Source organism: Thalia democratica, chromosome 5, assembly GCF_965202585.1.
Source record: "Thalia democratica chromosome 5, ktThaDemo2.hap1.1, whole genome shotgun sequence".
NCBI classification, from domain to species: Eukaryota; Metazoa; Chordata; class Thaliacea; order Salpida; family Salpidae; genus Thalia; species Thalia democratica.
Window position 1 is genome coordinate 32,743,807 of NC_139169.1, and position 20,510 is coordinate 32,764,316.

At 25.0% G+C, this 20,510-nt stretch overlaps 1 protein-coding gene across 1 annotated transcript; it reads left to right on the forward strand.

Moving 5' to 3' along the window:
* The first annotated feature begins 1,453 nt into the window (after positions 1-1,453).
* LOC145835976 (large ribosomal subunit protein bL21m-like) lies at positions 1,454-7,041 on the forward strand. The gene is made up of 5 exons (XM_082943749.1): positions 1,454-1,602; positions 2,087-2,199; positions 3,824-3,987; positions 5,950-6,106; positions 6,777-7,041. The coding sequence occupies exons 1-5, from the start codon at positions 1,466-1,468 to the stop codon at positions 6,836-6,838; spliced, it is 633 nt and encodes a 210-aa protein (XP_082799875.1). The 5' UTR covers positions 1,454-1,465; the 3' UTR covers positions 6,839-7,041.
* The last annotated feature ends 13,469 nt before the right edge of the window (positions 7,042-20,510 follow it).

Sequence of the window (20,510 nt, forward strand, 5' to 3'; positions counted from 1 at the left end):
GCTTCAAATTGCACACTTTTACCAAAAAAATTGTATACTGCATTTATCATCTTTAGTCTGAACTTTTGTTAATGCTAAAAGTATGCTATTACAAAGTATCTAAAAAACAAAGTTATTATTTATTTTTATCCTTCTATCTTTATTTATTGTTTGGATAGTGCTGCTGTTAATTTGTTAGGGGTGTGACCTACAGCATATTTCTTAAGTTAAAAGAACTTGTGCAGGCCAATAAAGTTAATCTTTTTTTAACAACTTTTTTAAATATGCTTGTTATTAAATTTTAATGCAACAGTAGTTATTCTTGAATAAGTTTTTAATTTCATTAATTTCTTTTTAATGAGTTATTTTATAGCAGATTGTTTAAAAATTACTGTTACACAGTGAAGACTTATTTAAGAAGTCTAGTCTGTAATGGACTTTTACCAGTAAATCTGTATATCTTTTTTCAAACTTCAAAGTACTAAAGTTTTTCTCCAGTTTCAAAAATTTAGTTATAAACAGAATATTTTTTTAATCTTTGATACCTATAATTAAATTTCCAAAACAAGTTTAAAATGCTAAGGTAGTAGTTTTTTGTTTGTTTTTCATAGCTTTTAGTGTAAAAAATTTGTTGTGATATTCTCTTTAAAATTTTGCCCCATCATCAATATGAGCAAAACTAATATTTCAGTTATCAAGTTGTAAAATGTCTTAATTTTTCAGAATTTAGCTCTTTTTAAAACAACATTTCTACTTTCTACGCATGGTTGAGTGCATTTACTATAACAACAATATTTATTTAAATGTTTGTTGTGTATAAGATGTACCCAATGTACTAACATGTATTTGCTGCTTCATTAATATAGCTATTGTTTTTTATACAATTTGTTCACTTTGAATTAACATTAAAATAAATGTGTGTGTCTACCAATATATGAGTTTGCTAAACTTTATAAATAAAGTAGCTAAACATTTAATACAGCTAGGTTAAAATTTAATATGAAATACAAATCTATTTTCAAATACTTTTCAGAACTAAATAAATGTTTTAAGTATGGTAACTTTAAAGATTGTTCGTGTTAAAATTAATTATAAAAATTAATTGTAACTAATTGTTTTTTTTTGATCAAAATGAATTGTAAAATCCAAGTACTTAAAAATATTTAAACCAGGAGTCAGACCAGATTTGCTTTGTTTTTCTTAGACAATCAAAATAATTATTTTACAATAGTTTTTTTCAGTTTTATTGTTAAACTTTTAAAAAATGTTTAACAAAAAATTATATAAACATGATTGCTGATTCCTATCTTTAAAGTCCAGCATAAAACTGCTGGAAACAAAAGCTAATTATATAAAAAAAAGTATACAAACTGTAAGTAAGTAACCATATTTTTTACCTTATTTCAGTTAAAAGAGAAGTATATTTAATTAAGTTTCTAAAAATTATTTATAATAACTACTTTTTCACAGATAACCAATTTTAAATATGAGTATTCTACAAACTAGTCTAACACAGAAACTAATAAAAGCTGCAACAATAAAACCACTGATAAAAACTGGCTTGAAATGCTTAAGTGCCAAGTTTCCTTCTAATATTAGCTCAAGCTTTCACAAGCAGAACAGGTAAAACAAATTGTTTTGATAACACATTTTTTACCTTGTCTGATGACTTAATTTTCCTTTTTGTGTTTGTCAAAAACAGTTAGACACCCTTTTTCAATTTCAACTTTAAAATATTAATAAAAAAATTACCTTTTTGTAAAGTCACATTTTCTAAATACCATAGTATTTAATTATATGCTACAATTTTATTTCTCATATTACAAAACTTAATTTATAATTATTTAATTTATTAAATAACTTTTAAGAAATTAGGAAAGTTTTTTTCGTACTTTAGTATTATTTTGTTAATTTTATTTTTATTTAAAATTTTACTAAGGTATCATATAATACTTACTATGCCTAAATAATTTCATTGTGTGTATTCATAAACAATTAGAATTTCTTAATTATTTTTTTAGATCAAATGTTATTAGTCATTTTCTACAGATTTTAAAAACATTTTGTTTTAGTTTTTTTGTTATAAGTTTAAAAACTGCAATCACAGATGCATGCATGTTTCTGCATTGAACTTGGAGAAGGAACAGTACGTACCTTCCACATACGACAGGTATGTTTTTCCCGAACCTCCAAAAATTATTTCAGAAGAAGAACATAATGGTATGTTTAATTAAGATTAAGTACTTTAAAGAACAACTTAGAAAATGATTATGTTTGAAAACAAATTTGTTATATTCATGACTTAACATAAAGTGCTAGAAATACTATATATAGTATTGAGTTTAAAATACAAAGTCAACAGTTGTGGTTTTGATGTTGTTTTATCTTAATGCTTTGGTAATTCAAAGTAAAGATTGCGCTTTTTTAATTCGTATGTTTGTCTTAAGAATAATTTTAGCATAGTTGTAAAAATACATTGGTTGATTATATTTAATGGATTTTGTTTCAAATTTTAAAGTAATTCGTTTGTTATACATGCTAATTTAAGATTTGTTTTGATTCATTAAACCAACTAAAGTAAACAGAAATTTTCAATCTTTATAATTGTTTATAATATCTAAACTAGTTTTTATAACTTTTCAACATTTTATACTAATGCTCAATTACATCCAATAAAACTAACAATTTTTTTTTGGTATAGTTTTAAAGTTGTTTTGTAAATGTAATAACCTACTCTCAGTCATAATATTAGTAAATGTATAGTAAAATGTAACTAATAAATTTATTTAGATTAAAATTAGTTGCACCTAGATGCTCAATAATTTAAAACCTACCGCTTAAAAAAATACTTTTTCAATTTTACTAGTTGTAATTGTATTTTTATAACTATATTAATTAATATTTTTAAACAAAATCACTCTTAGTTCTTGTGAACATGGTATAAGTTATTAATTTTTGAATATTTTTCCAAGTTATTTTGCTTTAAAACCAAAATTTTAAATAAGTTTATTTAAAAATCCTGGCAATAGTTAGAATCAGCTGTCTTTGGTTAAAAAAGAGTAGTTTGCATATAATTATTTTAACTACTTAATACTTTGTTTGAAGACTTAATTTTTAAGGTTAATATATAATTAGTAGTTGTTTAAAAAGTATCTAAATTATTTTTATTTTATTTTTTGTTGTTGAAATTAATTTGACTTTATGTAGTTACTTTTATAAATTTAATGAAAGTTTTGAACACTAAAAAATACAACTTTGTCAATGTTAGAAGTATACTTCAGTTATGTAGTTACTTTTTCTTGTATTAATTGCAATTGCAACTTATATTTATTATTTTTACTGTAAAAGATTAAAATTATTTTTTGAAAACTTAAAAGATTGTAAATTACATATGTTTTACTTTAAGTGCCCAAATGCTTAATTACTAACTTTTTTTACTGTTTATTTAAAATTTATTTACTTTATTTTAAAAGAGTTTATTTTCGTATTTGAGTTTAAAGTAAATATACATTTTTTTCACATTTATAAAGTTTACATTTCAAACAAATGTTGTTTTAAAATGTATGTACTAATGCTTTATAAAGCAAAGCTTGTACTTACTTTCTACTTGTATCTGAACCTGCGCTTTAGTACACTAATGATTTTGTACTGATTTTTACATTGGTCAAAAAATAAGTTGTATCCAATGAATACTACAGTACTTTTTTTTTCCAGTTTTAACATTCTGGTGTTTAATAAAATTCTAAAATGTAGTGTTAGAATTCTTCTTTTGAAAATGTGGTATAATTTGGCAAAGTGGTTCACACATAACTAATAATTTTTTATTTGTAAATTTACATTACAGCCGTGTGTTCTGTAGTGAATGAATGTATATCGAACGAGCAAGGCAACAGGTTGTTCGCAGTTGTCATGGTGAGTGGGCAACAGTTCAAAATTACTCAGAACGATCTCATCACTGTTACTGGTTACCTTGAAGCCGATATCGGTGAAAGAATCAGGCTTGAGAAAGTAAGATTTTGTTGTATAAAGTGTTGAAATTGTAATTAGTTTTGTAGACAAATTTGACTACAAAAAATTGTTTATCTTTTTCATTTAGAAAATTTTTTGTAATAGTTTGGAAAATATTTTTTTATTTAAACGTTCTAGAGTATTTTTCAATTTTAACTCTGCTTTTATGTATTGTATAGTTTATTGATTTGTTCTACTTTTTTATTTCAAAACTTATATCAAGGCTATAGGGGAGTGTGTATATAAAATACTTTAAAATAAGGTCAACATGTAAAAAACCTTATTTATATTTGGCCAAAGTATAAGTCAACACACTAATTTTCAATACCTTCAAAATTTTCTTAATGCATTAATTTTTTTGATAACTATGCAATTAAGTCGTTAGTTATTTTTATAAATCGAATTTTTTAGATAATTATATTTTTTTATTTCAAAGTATAGTTTTTTTTTAAGATTACAAATTTAGGTCGATTTTAATTTTGATCTAAACTATAGAAAATAATTTTTATTTTCCTTCATTATAAACTAATCTTCTTCTGTTTTGGATAAAAAAAATTAACTGAAGTTTTGTTAAAAACTAAGCAACTAGAAAGAAATAACTAAATTTTATAAACATAGATAAGAAATTTTATGTTTGTAACTATATTTTTTTAACCTTAGTCAAATGTTCATAATTTTCATGTTTTACATAAGAAAATTTTCAAAAATCCCACTTGAATACATTTTTATGTAGTTAATCTAGATTAACTAAAATGTTTTTAATACAAGTTAATTTTTACAGTACTCAACTGTTAGTAAAGAAAGGTCCAAGCATTTAAAAATAAAATTTGTTTTTATTTTAGTACTGAAAGTATTACTGCAATTGCTGTATTCAATTTTAAAGTTTTCTTAACACTTTGAATACGCCAGTTTTGTAAAAACCGCAATGCAAACATATAGAAGGCGTATTTTGCTGGTCAACTCTCTTTTTAGTTCATTAACTTCACTAGAACAGCATCGCCTTCTTAAATCATTAAGCTAAACACTTCAAAGTAGTATTTAATACATCAGTTGTTTTACGAACATTTGTTATAAAGCAACGCTAACTAATGTATTTAACTGCAACGTATCAAAGTCGCAATATTTTTACAAAGTTAAACATTTTTCACCATTGCAAAGCTAAAAATATTGATTAATACTTCAATAAGATTTTCATTCAAATCATTTTTAAACTAGTTTTTGGCTACTTATAAAAAAAAAACTTTTTAAAGTCTGATAAAAGGTGTATGTCAAAAAAGCTATGTGGTTTTCATAAGCAACCATATAAATTCTTAAATTTTAATGACTTTCATATTCAATGCCTGAGATAATAATTACATATTAAATTTGAATTTCGGTATTTTATAAAAACTATCTGGTAAATAAAATAAAAACTTACAAGATAAGACCAGTCACAAAAACAAAAAGTTTTGCTCGTGGGTCTTAATTTATATTTAAAAAGTATTGAGGTTCAAACATTTTTGAGAGTTTTTAGTCTTTAAAAGTTTAAATTGCACATAGTTTTTGTAACAAGTTATAAAAACTATACTTAATTACAGTTATAACAACTGAAATATCAGGAGAATTGTTGTCAAATTATTTCTGCTTAACTTGGCAAAACCTAAATAAATTAAAATAATTATAATATGTGTTTATTATTAATTCTGTTAGCTGGAATAGTTTAAAAAAAAAAAAGATTTTTTCAAATAAAACTAAAGTTTTGTTCTATTTCTGCAACTAAATTTTCAGATCAAAAAATAAACTTAGCTTAAATAAACAAATTAAGCATATCGATTAACTATTGGCACCTACTTATTAGTTCATAAAATTTGTCTGTATAATTTATTGATATTTTTCATAGGAACTTTTAATAAATTTTGTAATTATTTATGTATTTTTGCAAATTTTTTATTTCTAAACTTTTATTCCGCTCCCTACCAACAGGTGTTACTAGTAGGAGGCAGCGAGTTCTCGTTGGTGGGGCGACCCGTGGTGGGCAGGAACCTGCAGAAAATAGAGGCCACCGTGGTGGAAAAAACCCCCGCCGCCGATAAAATCGTGCAGAAGTTCAAACCGAGGAGAAACTACGACGTCAAATGGAGTTAGTTGTGTTGTTTGGTAATAATTCAAAGTTATTAGTTCTAAATACATGTTTTGTATAATATGAAGTGTTTTGTGTTGTTGGTTTTATGTAAAAGGTAAGTTGTACTGAAAAACAATATGTTTCTATTTTTATTAATAACAAAAATATTTTAATATTTTGTATTTAATAAATGAATAAAAAGTAATTGAGTAAACTTTTCGCAAAATATTTTTTTTGGTCAAATATTCATAAAAATTTTTTTACAAAATTGATTACATATATTGACCAAAAAACTTATATGCATAATAAAGTCAGTTTTTTATACAATTGTCCTTATACTTATAGCTGCAAGTTAAAAGAAAAGTAGTTTTGGTTCTGTAATTTTTAAATAAATTTTATTTATTTTTATTCAATTTATATATTTTTACCTTCATAGGCTGTTAAAACTATTCTTTTTGTTATACTTGTTAATTTAATTATTAAACTGACTACAAATGTAAAATGTATTAATGACTGAAAGATTAAATTTAAGTGTGAAGCTCTCTAAAAATTTATTGTTTAAACCTCAATAGATTAAGATTAAAGTTTAATAAGTTATGTTTTGTTGAAACTTATTGAGAAAACATTTTATTTTTGATTTTGGTAGATTTTGAAAGCTGTTGAAGTCTGATATTTATAATTTTTGCAGTTCACCGATCAAAACTCACAGTTTTGAGAATCAATTGCGTGGAAGCCTACCCTGAAGCTTGAATAATTTATAAGTATTAGTATATTTAATATAAACTGAGTGGTTTAGAAAAATTGTTTTTAGTATTTTATTTTTATCAGAAAATACTTTATCAGTATGTCTTGTGTTGATAATATTTTATTTCAAATACTCAAAAGTTGTCAATAAAATTATTATTAAATAAAACTATTTACTTTAAAAAAGTCCTTGAAATGTTTTTGTTAAAATTCTATCTGTCAATATTTTAACATCAGTAGAAAATAAATGTTTAGTAAATTGTAAGTTATGTTGTAAAAATATAGATTTTTTCTATTTGTTACATGCTGTTATGAAAATTATTATTTTACTTCATAAGATGTAAATGCTTCAAAAAACTCAAAGCTAATTAGTTTGTTTTAAGTTACCTATTAGTTGACTGTAATAAATTATCGTTGTACACAATATAATAATCGATAAGAGTACTTCTGAAATGATAAAGTTTTAGTTCCAAATTAGTAATTTTCATTTTTACAACGTATTTAAAATAAGTTAGTGATCATGTATTTTATAGTTTACCAAATTTAGTTTTCTTAACTACCATACATCGTATATTTACATTTAAAAATTAAAATACTAACTGTTATGAAGAACGTTTGTACTTGAAAAATACACAAATGTAAAATTTAGCTATAACAATGCTGAGCCTTTTTACTGCATTTATTATATTGATTTCTTATCTAAAAAGAACAAAATCAAGTATTACAATTATTTAACTACTAGGTACAGTGCTTATTCACTTATCCGAACACGTTGGGCAAGATCTTTCAGTAAACATGTCCGGAATAGTACATAATTCCGGATAACAACAAAAAATATTTTTTATCATTTAATGATATAACTGCTGCATATAATGCAATGCATAATAAAAGTGTTATGGTAAACCAATAGTAATTGTGAGTAATATATAATAAAATGATAAATATAAAACAAAATTTTAGTTAATTTATTTTTGCTTCGGTAAAAAACATCAGACTTCCCTCTGCAACGATATACGGTATGTTTTGTGTGTCAAACTTATATAACTTAACAAAATATATATATAGTCATGCACCTCATCTTGAACAAAAAGTGTTTGAATTGACAACTTTTGTAATATTGTTTAAATTAAAAATCAAACATAAAATAACTGTTATACATTCATTTTCTAAAAAACTCAGAATTTAATTACCTATGAAAAAAACTTTGAAAGTTTAAATAAAAAACTAAAAGTAATGTCTTAGATATCTAAACTAATTTTGAACAAATATAGAATGTAATCTTTAGTAGCATTATTATGTCATCATAATGAAGTAAGTTGTAAAATTTATAAAATCATCTTAAATTTTCTTACAGCATGAAAGCTTAAATATCTGTATTATACAAAAACGTTATTATTTAGTATGGAAGGTTTTTTTCTTCTGACTGAAACTGTCCGAATAACTGAAAAAGCATTGTACTTAAAAGTATATTGCTCATATTTCCTTGATAACAACCATAATGCAGGCTTGCCACTCGGTCAGGAAAAATTAAAAAAAAAAAAAAAAGTAAGGAAAAAATTGGGGGTTTTGAAAAAAAGTTAGGAAATTTAAAAAAAGTCAGATTTTGTCAGTTTAAACTTACAAAATTCCTTGTTTTCCAAAGCCTTCAAATGGTAAAAATTAATTAAAAGTCCTTTAAAGTCAAAAAAAAATTCCAAAATTTTCCTATAAATTTATCAAACTTTATTTCCAATGCCTTCATCTGGTATAAATTAGTAAAATATCCTTTAAAAAACTGCAAAAATTTTCTATTATTATATTGAAGAAGTACCCTACTTGAACAAGCAGATTTTGTAAGCTTTTTAGTATTGATGATCTGTAGCGAGGACACTTCCATAGTGAAACTGTGATATATACACAAAAGTTTATCTAGCATAATTTTAGAATCAAAGTTATCAAACCATATCTTCATTAGATGAAGAGGTTGAAGTGCTAATAAAAAAACGGAAAAAATAAATTTTAGTACATACATTTAAAAAAAAATATTTGATTAAGTTCTTTATTGTTTTAATGTTTTAACTGTAAAAGTTCGTTATTGTTTTAAGATTTTAGTTGTGAAAGTTCGTTATTAATTCAAGGTTTAAATTGTAAAAGTTCCTTATATGTCGTTTGTTTATCTAGATACATCTATGCTAGGAAATGCTAAAAAATTGTGTCTTTTTTCAGACAAGCTGTGTTTATAAGGTAATTTTACAAGTATTTTGCTGATAGAGCTGTTTATTACAAACATCAATCATACACAGATGGTTTAAGTGATGTACTGGAAGTTTGATGATAGAATTCAGCAAAAAAATTGTTGTTTTTAACCTGTATTAAAATTAGATTGAAAGCTTTATATAGTTTCAAGTGGTAGATTATGTATTTTAGAATAAGTCTAATTTAAGAGTTTGATTTAGAAAAGTCAGGAAAATTTTAGTAAAAAGTCAAGAAAAGTCAAGAAATTTTTCTCAGCTTGATCAGTGGCAACCATGATAATGGCATTTCTACCGATTTTTAAGAAATAAAAGCTGTTTTTATCAACGAAAATATGTAAAAAAAAACAAAAAAAAGTGTCTTAGATCTTATGTTATCAATACTAAAAATAAGTGTTTGGACATAAAGTATGTATTAATTGTGTGTATGGCATAAAGTAAATATTGTTCTGATAGATGAGTTTCTGAGAAATTAACATTGCAATGTAGTATTCTATATAAGTATTTTGTATATAGTTTCAAGTAAATCAAACTTGTATTATCAAATGCAATAATACAACATGAAGAGGAATTTTGGTAAAGTAACGATCTAATGTGCACTAGGAATTTTTTGTTAATTTTCTCTGGACAACTATTTAAAGCAAGGTTTCCCAAAGTGGGGACCTTGTTTCCCTTAGGGGCCATGATTTGTCATAATTTTAAACTTACAGTTTCTGGAGGTTTTGATAAAGATTTCAAGCGTACTTAACGGTAGATTTGAATCCTATTCTACATATTATGGGAAATTTAGGTATCCATAAAGTGTAAAGGGAAAACCATAAACCATAATTTGAAACTTACGCTAGATATTCTGGAGTTGAAGGTTGAGAGTAAAAATAAAAGTTCTGAGGCGTAGATGGAGAGGATCATAGCTGTTTTTATTTTTTCGGAGAGGGTTTTATAAAAAACGTTTTGGAAACTCTGATTTAAAGCTTGGAAGCAACTGTTTTGAAGAGTATATACCTTTACTATTTATATTTGTATCAAAAAAATAATATTTATATACATTCATTATACAATTACATATCCAAAAAACTTCTTGTTGTTTTATGTTTTTATTGCAGTAATTAATTTTTAAATATTTTTTACTTATTTAGTTAGGTTCTTTTAAATAAATATGGGTTGATTATTACAGCAAAATATGTTTTTGAATTTAAAAATATCTAAGCAACAGACAATTTACATCTTAGTTTTTATATAAACTAATTAGTATAATACTTGATATAATTTTCTTTCCCAAAAAGTGGTAGTTTATAGCAAACCATTCAATAAAAATGTTAAAATAAATGTTTAAGTACTTCTATTACACTATAAATACCTAGTCGTATTTTTGCGTAACTACTTTTAAATACTTGAACACGTTTTAAAGCAAATAAAATCTAATAATTTAGATTTATTTCTATCCAAGTGAAAATGTTTATTTTATAACAATATAATACAGGCGAAGTTCTGTAACCGTTTCTATTTAAAAATAAAATTAACAATTGTTAGTCAAGTTGTCTTTGACATAGCTATCATTTATTTGTCTAAAAACTTTAGTATATGTCCAGTTTTACTAATAAAAAGTTTAAAAAAGATATCAATGTATTCTTTAATACAATTGACAAATTTAGAGCTACAATGATTTCATACATGGATTAGTACTACGTATGTAACTGATTGCATTAAAATAACTATGTATTCTTAGTCACATGATTATAACTTTTAAGCCAACATATTTAAACAAAAACTTTGCTTTTTCAATTAATGTTTAACCAAAGAATGTTATAATTTAAATAAGACGTACTGATGGAATCGATATGACCTAACAGCTTAATTTTTAATCTAAACAATAATTTTATCAATTTAAAAATAGTTAGTCGTTTTTTTTTTTTGGTAATTTAAAAAGTAGTTGAACAGTAGCAGTATTTCAATAGACTAAACCCGACATTGTGTCTAATATCTCAATATAGAGGCGCTTATGGGTAATAGGGAATAGATAGGATGTATTTGAAGACATTTAAAATTGATATACAAGTTGAATAAAGACTAATATTTTATTTACATGAATTAAAAAAACAAAAAGATACATTATAACTACATTAACACTATACTAAAACTATGTAAACAATAATGATCATAGAATACTAATAAGTATCCTAGAACTTAAGTAAAAAGCTTTAATTCTTAAATCTAACGTGTTTATAGCACAACATAACAGCACACCAATTGCTGCCGAATGCCAATAACTTTCAAAATGTTTTTTATTATATATCAAAAGCAAAAAAAAACTTACTTTTTTTTATGTATTCACTGTAAGGAAATTAACTCCTTCGAATAAATAATGTTGTTTTGGGAAATTGAGAAAATTGTTTTAACAAAGCTTATCATTGATTTTATTGTTACAAAAAATTTCATATTTATTCACACGCTTTAAAATTGTAAAATGAAATGTTGATATAATTACAGCAGTAACTATTAGAACAATTCTAAACTGTTATAGAAGTATTAATCTAGTTGTAAACATATAATTTATTCTTAATTAAATGAACTTTTAAAAGCAACGTATAGTCATTTTGAATGAAAAACTCAAACGTTTTATATTTCATTTTTTGTAAAAATATACATAGCTATGAGGCTTTTACTAGATAATTTACTAAAACATTAATAACCTTTCTTCAAATTTAAGTTTTATTATCAAGAAGCTTAAACTTTTTACTATAACGTATCTATAATGTTTTATTAAAATTCTTAAAAATGGATTAAGTATCAAAGTTCTATTTTTTACAACTTTTTAAAAACAAATACAGCTTAATAATACATTTTTATAAAACAAAGCCGACTTTTTTTTAAGTTTCATAACTGCTAACTAATTAAAAATATAAAACTGTCACTTTATAACAAAACTTTAAAAAGTCTACCAGCTTAAAAAATATAAAATACTACTAAAGTTTGCAATGTAGTTAAAGAGAACTTGATGAGTCATACTTTATAACGTAATTTAACGTGCTTCAGTATTAACACTTCCGCATCGAATATAGCACGCTTGTCAATTTATAATTTATTTTACTTGTCTAGTTAATAAAAAAAAAAAATTAAGACAGTTTATTGGTTATATGAAAAAATATTATAAAAGTAAAACAAATTAGAAAATATGCTAAAAATCGTACTTTAATTTATAATTTGATCATTATTCTAGATTTATATCAAAAGTTTCCATATATGTTTTAGCTGTTTTATCATCTATAATATTCTTCATTGGACTAAAAAGAAATGGTTTAATTACTGTACTTGTCAGTTTAACTTAAAAAAAAAAAAAAAAACTTTGCCTTTTTCAAAACAAAACTAATTGCGTTTATAATTAAAATCATATAGACTTAATTAAAACTGTTGATTTACTCAATGATAAGCAACTTGAACAATTATATAATTTAAATAGTCAGGGACAGACTTACATTTATTCATTTATTAACTTAATGAACTATTTACGTTATTAGTAACTTTTAAAGCACTAGGTGTATACAAACTTTGGTTATTTTAATTAAAAACTTTAAAAAGGTTTTTGTAAAAAACGGTTGATTTTATGTGAATTTAATTTAGAATATTTTATTGACCAAAAGAGACAATGTGAAAAACAGTTTAAAAGTAGCAAGAGAAGAAAAACTAGTTTTATCAAAACCTTATTTCACAGGATAAAAACATGTTCTCCCGATGTTTTTGAGATTGAACTTAATGTTATAGAAGAAATGCTAATAAAAAACGGATATCCTAATCTTTTGATTGATAAAGTTTTTATAAGTGAAACTAACTGATTAAATTACATAAAACCTTATGCTCCACAGAAATGTTCACTTCTTTTTATTTTGCCTTATGCAAGTAAAAACGACTCAGATTGAAAAAAATATAAAGAATTTAATGGAAAAAGTATAAGTGCGGCTAAACTTAGAGTTATTTTTGCATCAAGTTCTTTTTGAGTCCTAAAGGTAAAGACCTCATATCTAACAAACATAAAAGTTGCGTAGTTTACACGTTTAAATATTGTTGTTCAAACAGATATATCTGTCAAACCTCTAGGCACCTTGAAACTAGAATTAAAGAGAACATGTCAAAATGTATAAGAGAACATGTTAAAAATTAGCCAAAAATAATAAGTATATCAACTTCAAATGTAACGAATAATTCTTCAATATTGATATTTATTTAAAAATCCAATTTTTAGAAAAGTTATAATGAAGCGAAATTTAAAATATAAAGAAGTTGTATTAATATTTTTGACCGGGTCAAAATTGAAGCCATATACACTGGTTTTAATAAACCAAAGTTATGTTACAGAAAAATTTTAATTATTCATTATCCTTGTTTAGTTAATTAGTTGCTTTCGTGTTATATTTAACTACGTTTGTTTATAATTTTTGTTACCTTTTAGTTTTATTTTTTGCTTAAATAACTATTTTCTGATGTAACTATAAAGCTATATGATTATAAAATTTTCTTAATTTTGTTACAATTGTATCACACTGATAAAATTTGTTGAAACATATTTGTGTTAAATAAAAAACCTTGCTTGTTTTAAAACAATTAAAAAAGTCCTTAATTTTAGCTAAAAACCTAGAAATAAAAACGAAAAATTTGTAATATAGATCAACAATAACAAATCTTGTAAATGCTAACGTTGTTAAACAAAGTTTTAAATACCAGAATAAAGATTTCTGCAAGTAGGCTTTTTATATGACTTTTATAGTTGCAAATTATTAGTAACATTTACAAAAATTATTTTAAAAACTAGTTAAAAATAATTTATAAAGTGTTTTTTTATAAATAGCTGTTTTTATTTATTTTTAATAAAAGAAGAAATAACAAGTATTAGATACTAAGCTGCACTAAAAACACATTTAGAAACACTTTTGTTGTGTTTAAGCAAAATAGTAAAGAAATTATTATTTATAAACAAGTCAAGTTCATAACTAAAAATAAGTTAAGGTAAGTAGCTTTTTCTTACGACTTTTAGTTGTTATACAAAATAAATTTAATATCTGTTTTGAATATTCCTCATTCACCAGCTTAACAACATCATTTTATTATGCAACAAATTAAGAACAATTAAAATATTGTAACCAACGTTATACATCACTAAGTTTTGGTTGTTTTTAAATATTTTAAAACAAAAAAAATATTTGTATACATAAAAAGTGTTGGTAAATCTATTTAAGATGTTAATACCGAACTTCATACTTCATAGTTTTAAGTAAAAACTAGGAAATACTTTGTGAAACCTAATAATAAACTAAAGAGAATGCGAACTTTGAAATAACATACATGCTAAAAGCTATCAATAATAATATATTTTTGTATACTTTATTTTTTTGTCTTTTTTAAACTGCGTGAGACTAATTTTATCGTCTAGTTTGCTTTAAAAATACTATTCTATAGAATAAAACTTTTTCATACTAACAAAAAGATATACAATTTTAATTGTAACTTTTCTTTTTTTTTAAGTGTAAAATTTTAATAATTTATTACTTTTCCATTACCTTAAAATAACTAAATTTATCAATACTATCAGCTTTGGAAATAAAAAAAATTGTACTTTAAACTATTTTTTATCCGTTAACAGGTTTTAGAAAATACAAAAATAAACAATTTGAATTAGCAACACTTCTTATTAGTTTTTTTTTTCATAAAAGAAAAAAACTTAACTCACTGGATTTTATTAATCTTGTAACTACTTGTTAGCAAGTATTTGTCATACTTTTGACTTTAAAATATCTAATAATTCTGACTTAGATTTTAACATCAGAAACTAAAGTAACAAAAAACATTTATAAGTTATTAAACAGGTTATTAAGACACATTGCTTTACTTTAGTTTGTAATACTACAACATTCTTCGCATAACTAGGACCAATTAAGCATCATTAATATTAGGCTGATCTCTATACAGTTAAACTATGTTGAATTTTTTCTAATTATAGATAAAAAACAGTACTATGGCCTTGTAGCTAGTTTATATTTAGGAAGTTGATAACTTTACTTTTTTAATATCGCGAGTTAATAACTTATGAGACATAAAATCGCACGATGACAACCGTAGGAAGTCTAAATTGTTTGGACCGGAGAAGTTTCCTGCGGTTCTCAAACTACAGTATTTAGGTAACGTATCAAGTTTATTTGAGAAGAAAATGCTAGAATTAACACAGTCGACTTGAAACTAAGTAAAACCTAGAGTAGTATTTGTTTTAACTAGTTCTTAGATTGAAACTAAAAGACCCAATATCCTACCTTGATAAATATTGTATTATTTACAAATTCAATTGCTTCTGCGAAAAAAAATTATATTGGACAAACATCTACGCATCTTAAAACGAGAGTGAATGAACATATACCTAAATTTGTATTAAAATTAAAAAAGACTAATAATAAGACGAAAGTTGTTATAAATGAGACAAAAGATTTTCGATTGCAGAACATCTGATTAGTAACGTCGGTTGTGCAAGCAACTATGATTTATCGGGATTTAAGGTTATGAACAATTGTACAAATTCATATGATTTGGTTAGATTAGAAGTAATCTCAATATTTTAAAATAAACCTGAATTATGTAAACGGAAAGAGTTTGACTATAAGGTTTCTTTATTTACTTAAAAGTGTCTTTGTTTGTTTAAACCATTTTATTTTTTAAGTAGTTTAAAATATTAATTTTTTATTAATAACTATTTTACATTAACTTAGATAAATTTATTAGTTGGTTTTTGTTGATTGTTTTTTTACAGCAATCTAATAAATCACTTAAATAGACTTTTAAAGTTAATTGTTTTTAATAAAAAAATATTGTTTTACTTCAAATGTTAAGTTTCTGAAGAGTTTCAGTGAAAATATATTAAAATGTTTATGAAAAGCATTGGTTTGTTATTTATATAGGTTAAAAAAACTTAAGTTTTGTTTGTTTTTATTTTGGGATATAGTACAAAGGCAAATAAACATACATGTTATACCTTATATATATATACCTAAACAAAACATTTATCTCTTAAACATGTATATCTAAAGTACGTAAATAATTAAACATCATAAAATTAATACTTTTTATAATGTTTGTACATAAGAATTTTGACAACTAGTGTTGGATAATGAACATTTATTCTTTTTACCTCAATCATTCAATTATAGATTGTTCCACAAAAACGTTTATTTTAAATCTTTCTATTTAGAATTTATAAACAAGTAAAAACTTTTTTTTTAAACGTTGCTATCAAAAAAATGATAACAACAGTTGCTAATTGGTGTTTAATTTATACTCGAACTTTTTGACTGAAATAGACAAAAAAACGGTTTCATTATAATAAAAAGCCGTGGGCAACAAAAATTTAAATTTTTTTCTTGTAAACTGTAATTACTAGAATTGATAAGTTAATTTAGTTTTTTTGTTGAAAATTAGTCAGTTAGCAATAAATTATTTGTTGCTAATTAGTCAGTTACTTTCATAAAATGTTACTTCACTTTTAAATAGTCTCTTATAAAAGTTCTAAAAATTAGACTTTTTAAAACTTAAAAATAGTATAATTTACAATTTAATTTCGACTCAACTAGTTTTTATTCAAGCTTTTAAACGGTTCTATGCATGTTTTTTAGCAATTAGGAACCTAACAAGATGAACTATTGTCATTGTTAGCATAGTCACAAGTTTAAAGATATTTTTCGCCTATGGAAATACAAAATTAAATTTATTTGTTGCTACCTAGTAAGGTTTTTTATCAAAACAAACAAAACTCTTTTTATTTAATTTCAAGCGAAATTTTTAATTGTTAGTACAATGCTTATTCGCCTATCCGGACGCTCACTTATCCGGACAGTTTCAGTCGAGAAAAAATCTATTATTAAACACATAGATTATTGTGTGATACAAATATTTAAGCTTTCATACTGTAAGAAAACTTTAAGCTAATTATAACTTCTGCAAATAAGTCCATTACTATGAATGATTTTGTAAAATTCTGCTATTTAGTTCACCGTCATGATCTGATTACGTAAAAATACTACTAAAGCTTACAAACAAACTTTGTTCAAAACTAGTTGAGTTATTAAAAACCTTTGTATGTAAACAAAAAAAAATATAATTAAAATATGACTTGAAGTATTACCTTAAAAATTTAAAAGTATTTTTAATAGTTGATTAAATACAAATTTTTCTAGAAAATGAATGTATAACAGTTATATTACGTTTGAATTTTTTCAAACCATACCCTAAAAGTTGTTATTTCGAATAATTTTTGTTTAAGATAAGGTGCCTGACAATTTTTATCATTTTTATTAAAAAGTTATATAAGTTTGACACACTCTACATACCAGGTTTAAGAAATTGACAAGACTTAAAAATAAAAACGAGTTTCGCTAACCGTTGAAAATAAACTAAAAGTTTGTAAAAATTCTTAAAAATGTGCCATTTATAGTGTAGCAGTTTAGCATAGGCAGGTCGAATTTGTACGACACTTTGAAACGAGAAGAAAAATTTCAAAAGTGGAGGTGAGTTTTTATCATTTACTATGCTTTGCATAATATACGGCAGTTATTTTATATTTTGAAATTAAAAATTTATTGTACTTATCCGAAAAAATGCTTATCCGGACATGTTTATAGAAAAATCTTGCCCAACATGTCCGAATAAGTGAATAAGCACTGTACTAGTAGAATGGACTACTTAGTTACTATGTATAACTTTTATTTTGAAAGAAATAGTATACAAAAAAAAATTATAATTTTTCTCATACATTTTAAAACAATTCATAATAAAATTAGGTATCAAGTTTCTTTAAAAGCATTGTAAACTTACAGAATAAAAATAACGTCCTAAATAATAAACTTTAAGTTTTTTTTGTCTTATCACAAGCAGTTCAAGTAATAAAAGTTGTAAAGTTCAACAAACTAAAATAAGCTCTTTGTATTTCTTTTAAGTAAAACAAAACTAAAGTAATATTGGGCAGATAAATAATCGTAGGAACCAGTAACTGAAATAAAAGACAGATTTATTCAATATACTTTAAAAACAATTAAATAAGTACAAAAGCATGTAGTTATATAAGCTTTATTTCTTTTTTTACTTCAATACTTTAGTAATATAAGCTACAAAGGATAGTCAACTAAATAAAGTTACAACTTTATTTCATTTGATCAGTAGAAGAAAGCAGAAGTGACGTCAGTTGGGAGCTCCATCTTTTTAATGTGAGCGCACAACTTCTCGAAACACTTTGCTGAACTGCCCAACTTCCCATCAAAACCAGTAGGCTTGATCGAGGAAAAACCAAATGCTTTCACTGCGACTCGACTCCTTTCAGAGTTGTCATCACAAACTTTATCTCCAAACAAGATGCCGTTTTCGTTGAGTTTAAACTTGTAATCGGGGCAAATGAAACCATTTGGCAGCTTGTACAAGTGATCAACAAAACCAAAATGGTCAATTTCAACATTAAATATCAGCACATTTCCTTGATAGCTGTCCAGTTTTATGAATACTTTTCGATCTTTCTCGAGGTAAAACAGCTTTTCAAAGCACTTGATTCTGAAATTATCAACGGTTTCACCTCTTAAGTTCCGTATAAGATAAGATGACAACTGTTGGTGGTTTAGCACGATCAAATTTTTATTTTCAATAGTCATCATGTTCACATCATCGAGCTTTAGTGAGTTGCTGGATTCCCAAGAGTTATAAGGATAGTAAAAAACATAAATTTTGTCTCCCACACAGTGTGCAAAAAGCATATTGATCATGTTAGACTCTGGATTAACACAAGCGTTATCCAGGTACTTAGTTTTACACAACTTCACTTTGTCATAGTCATTCGCACTTTCAAACATTGAGACAGACAGCGATAAAGTGCCGTTACTGTTTGTTTTTACACTGAAAGTGTACAAATTTTCTTCGTTATTGCAAATAACAGTGTTGTAGTTGTCTTTCAATGGAATTTCATGAAATTCACCCGACAAAAGCTCGAACTGAAAAAAGCATTTTTTCTTTTCGTGTCTACGAAACTGCGCATTAATGAAAAGCGACCCCTTGAAGTAGTTCAGAGTGGAATCAGAAAAGTTTGTAATTTCTGCCAGTTCAAAAATCTTGTCGAAATCTTTACTAAACATCCTGAACTTAAAATCGCGATTGTCAACTTTCTGCATGAAATAAACTCCTGAAATGGTCGCCCTTTTTCTACCGTCACTCAGAAACTTCTTTATTCTCTCCGTGTACTGCTTGTCCAAGAACTGGTACGTTGTGGTCAGCAAAATGGTTTGCGCCTTCACTGTTGTCTTTTTCAAGTTGTAGGTGAAGTGGTCAAAACAGAACTGCTGCAATGAAGGTATTTGCAGGTATATTGCCAAATTGCAGACCCTCAGAATGTCCCTGCTGTCTGGATCTATCTCAACGTTATTCAAGTACTGTATAACTTGCTTGAAAATTTCAAAACTCTCCTGCTCAAAATTAACCTCCACAAACTCATCACTATGGTCTTTGTAACACGATTTAAGGATGGCTTCAAAGTAAAAAGACTTTGCAACCAGTTTCTCTTTTGAGGTTTCGAAGAGAGAGTCCTTGTTGAATAGGATTTGGACTACGGTTTCTTCTGGAGCTATCTTGCTCTTGTAGTGGTTGGAAAGTTGCAACTTGTTGATTGTATCAACGATGCTATTGTCAGCTTCCATGTTCAATTTAAGCAATAGTGTATATAATGTTTTTACTAAAAACTTTAGTCTTCCTTATTTGTTAAGAAAGTAAACAATTTAAGTAGCTACGAGTAGTCAGTCTGTTGTGTTTTATTTACTATTGTTTGTTTATTTATATCGTTTTTACTTTATTTTTAAAGTGAAAGAAGATAAGAGAAGCTTATACAGTTTTTTTTATTATGTATTCCTAATTAAAACTTAAGACAAAATAGTCATAAGATAATTAGTTTGTGATTCTTGAATACTGTTCAACAAAATCTAACTATCTAATTATCATATAGATAATACAAGTCGTGTTTACAATTACATTGTTCTGGACTACTGTTTAGCATAATAAATATATATCTAAATATCATTCTGTTAATACAAGTTATGTTTACGATTTAATTATAAAAAATAGCTAGGTTGTCCTGGACATGACATTAAAAGGTACCCAAGTGGTGTACGACTCGATAACCGAAAGGTTTTTTCGTGCACCAGGTCCTAGGACCAAGTATTCTAATCGCTCTTTTTTTGTCTTCAACAAACAATATTGTAGCTCTAGTAACTTTTAAAATAGTTACACCTTTTATTTAAAAAGAAACACTCTAAGAAACTATCAATTATATGATAATAAAATAATTAAATCTACTAATTTGAAAATAAGTAATATAGTTATTACCTTGATTCCTTTATAGACTTAGAAACTAATTTTAAACTGTATCTGCTTTATAAAGCATAGAG

Excerpts from the sequence above, each read along its gene's own strand:
- LOC145835976 (XM_082943749.1), top strand. The coding sequence starts at position 1,466 with ATGAGTATTCTACAAACTAGTCTAACACAGAAACTAATAAAAGCTGCA. Across the intron at positions 1,603-2,086 it reads AGCTTTCACAAGCAGAACAG|ATGCATGCATGTTTCTGCAT; the intron begins GTAAAACAAATT and ends CTGCAATCACAG. Across the intron at positions 3,988-5,949 it reads AAAGAATCAGGCTTGAGAAA|GTGTTACTAGTAGGAGGCAG; the intron begins GTAAGATTTTGT and ends CCCTACCAACAG.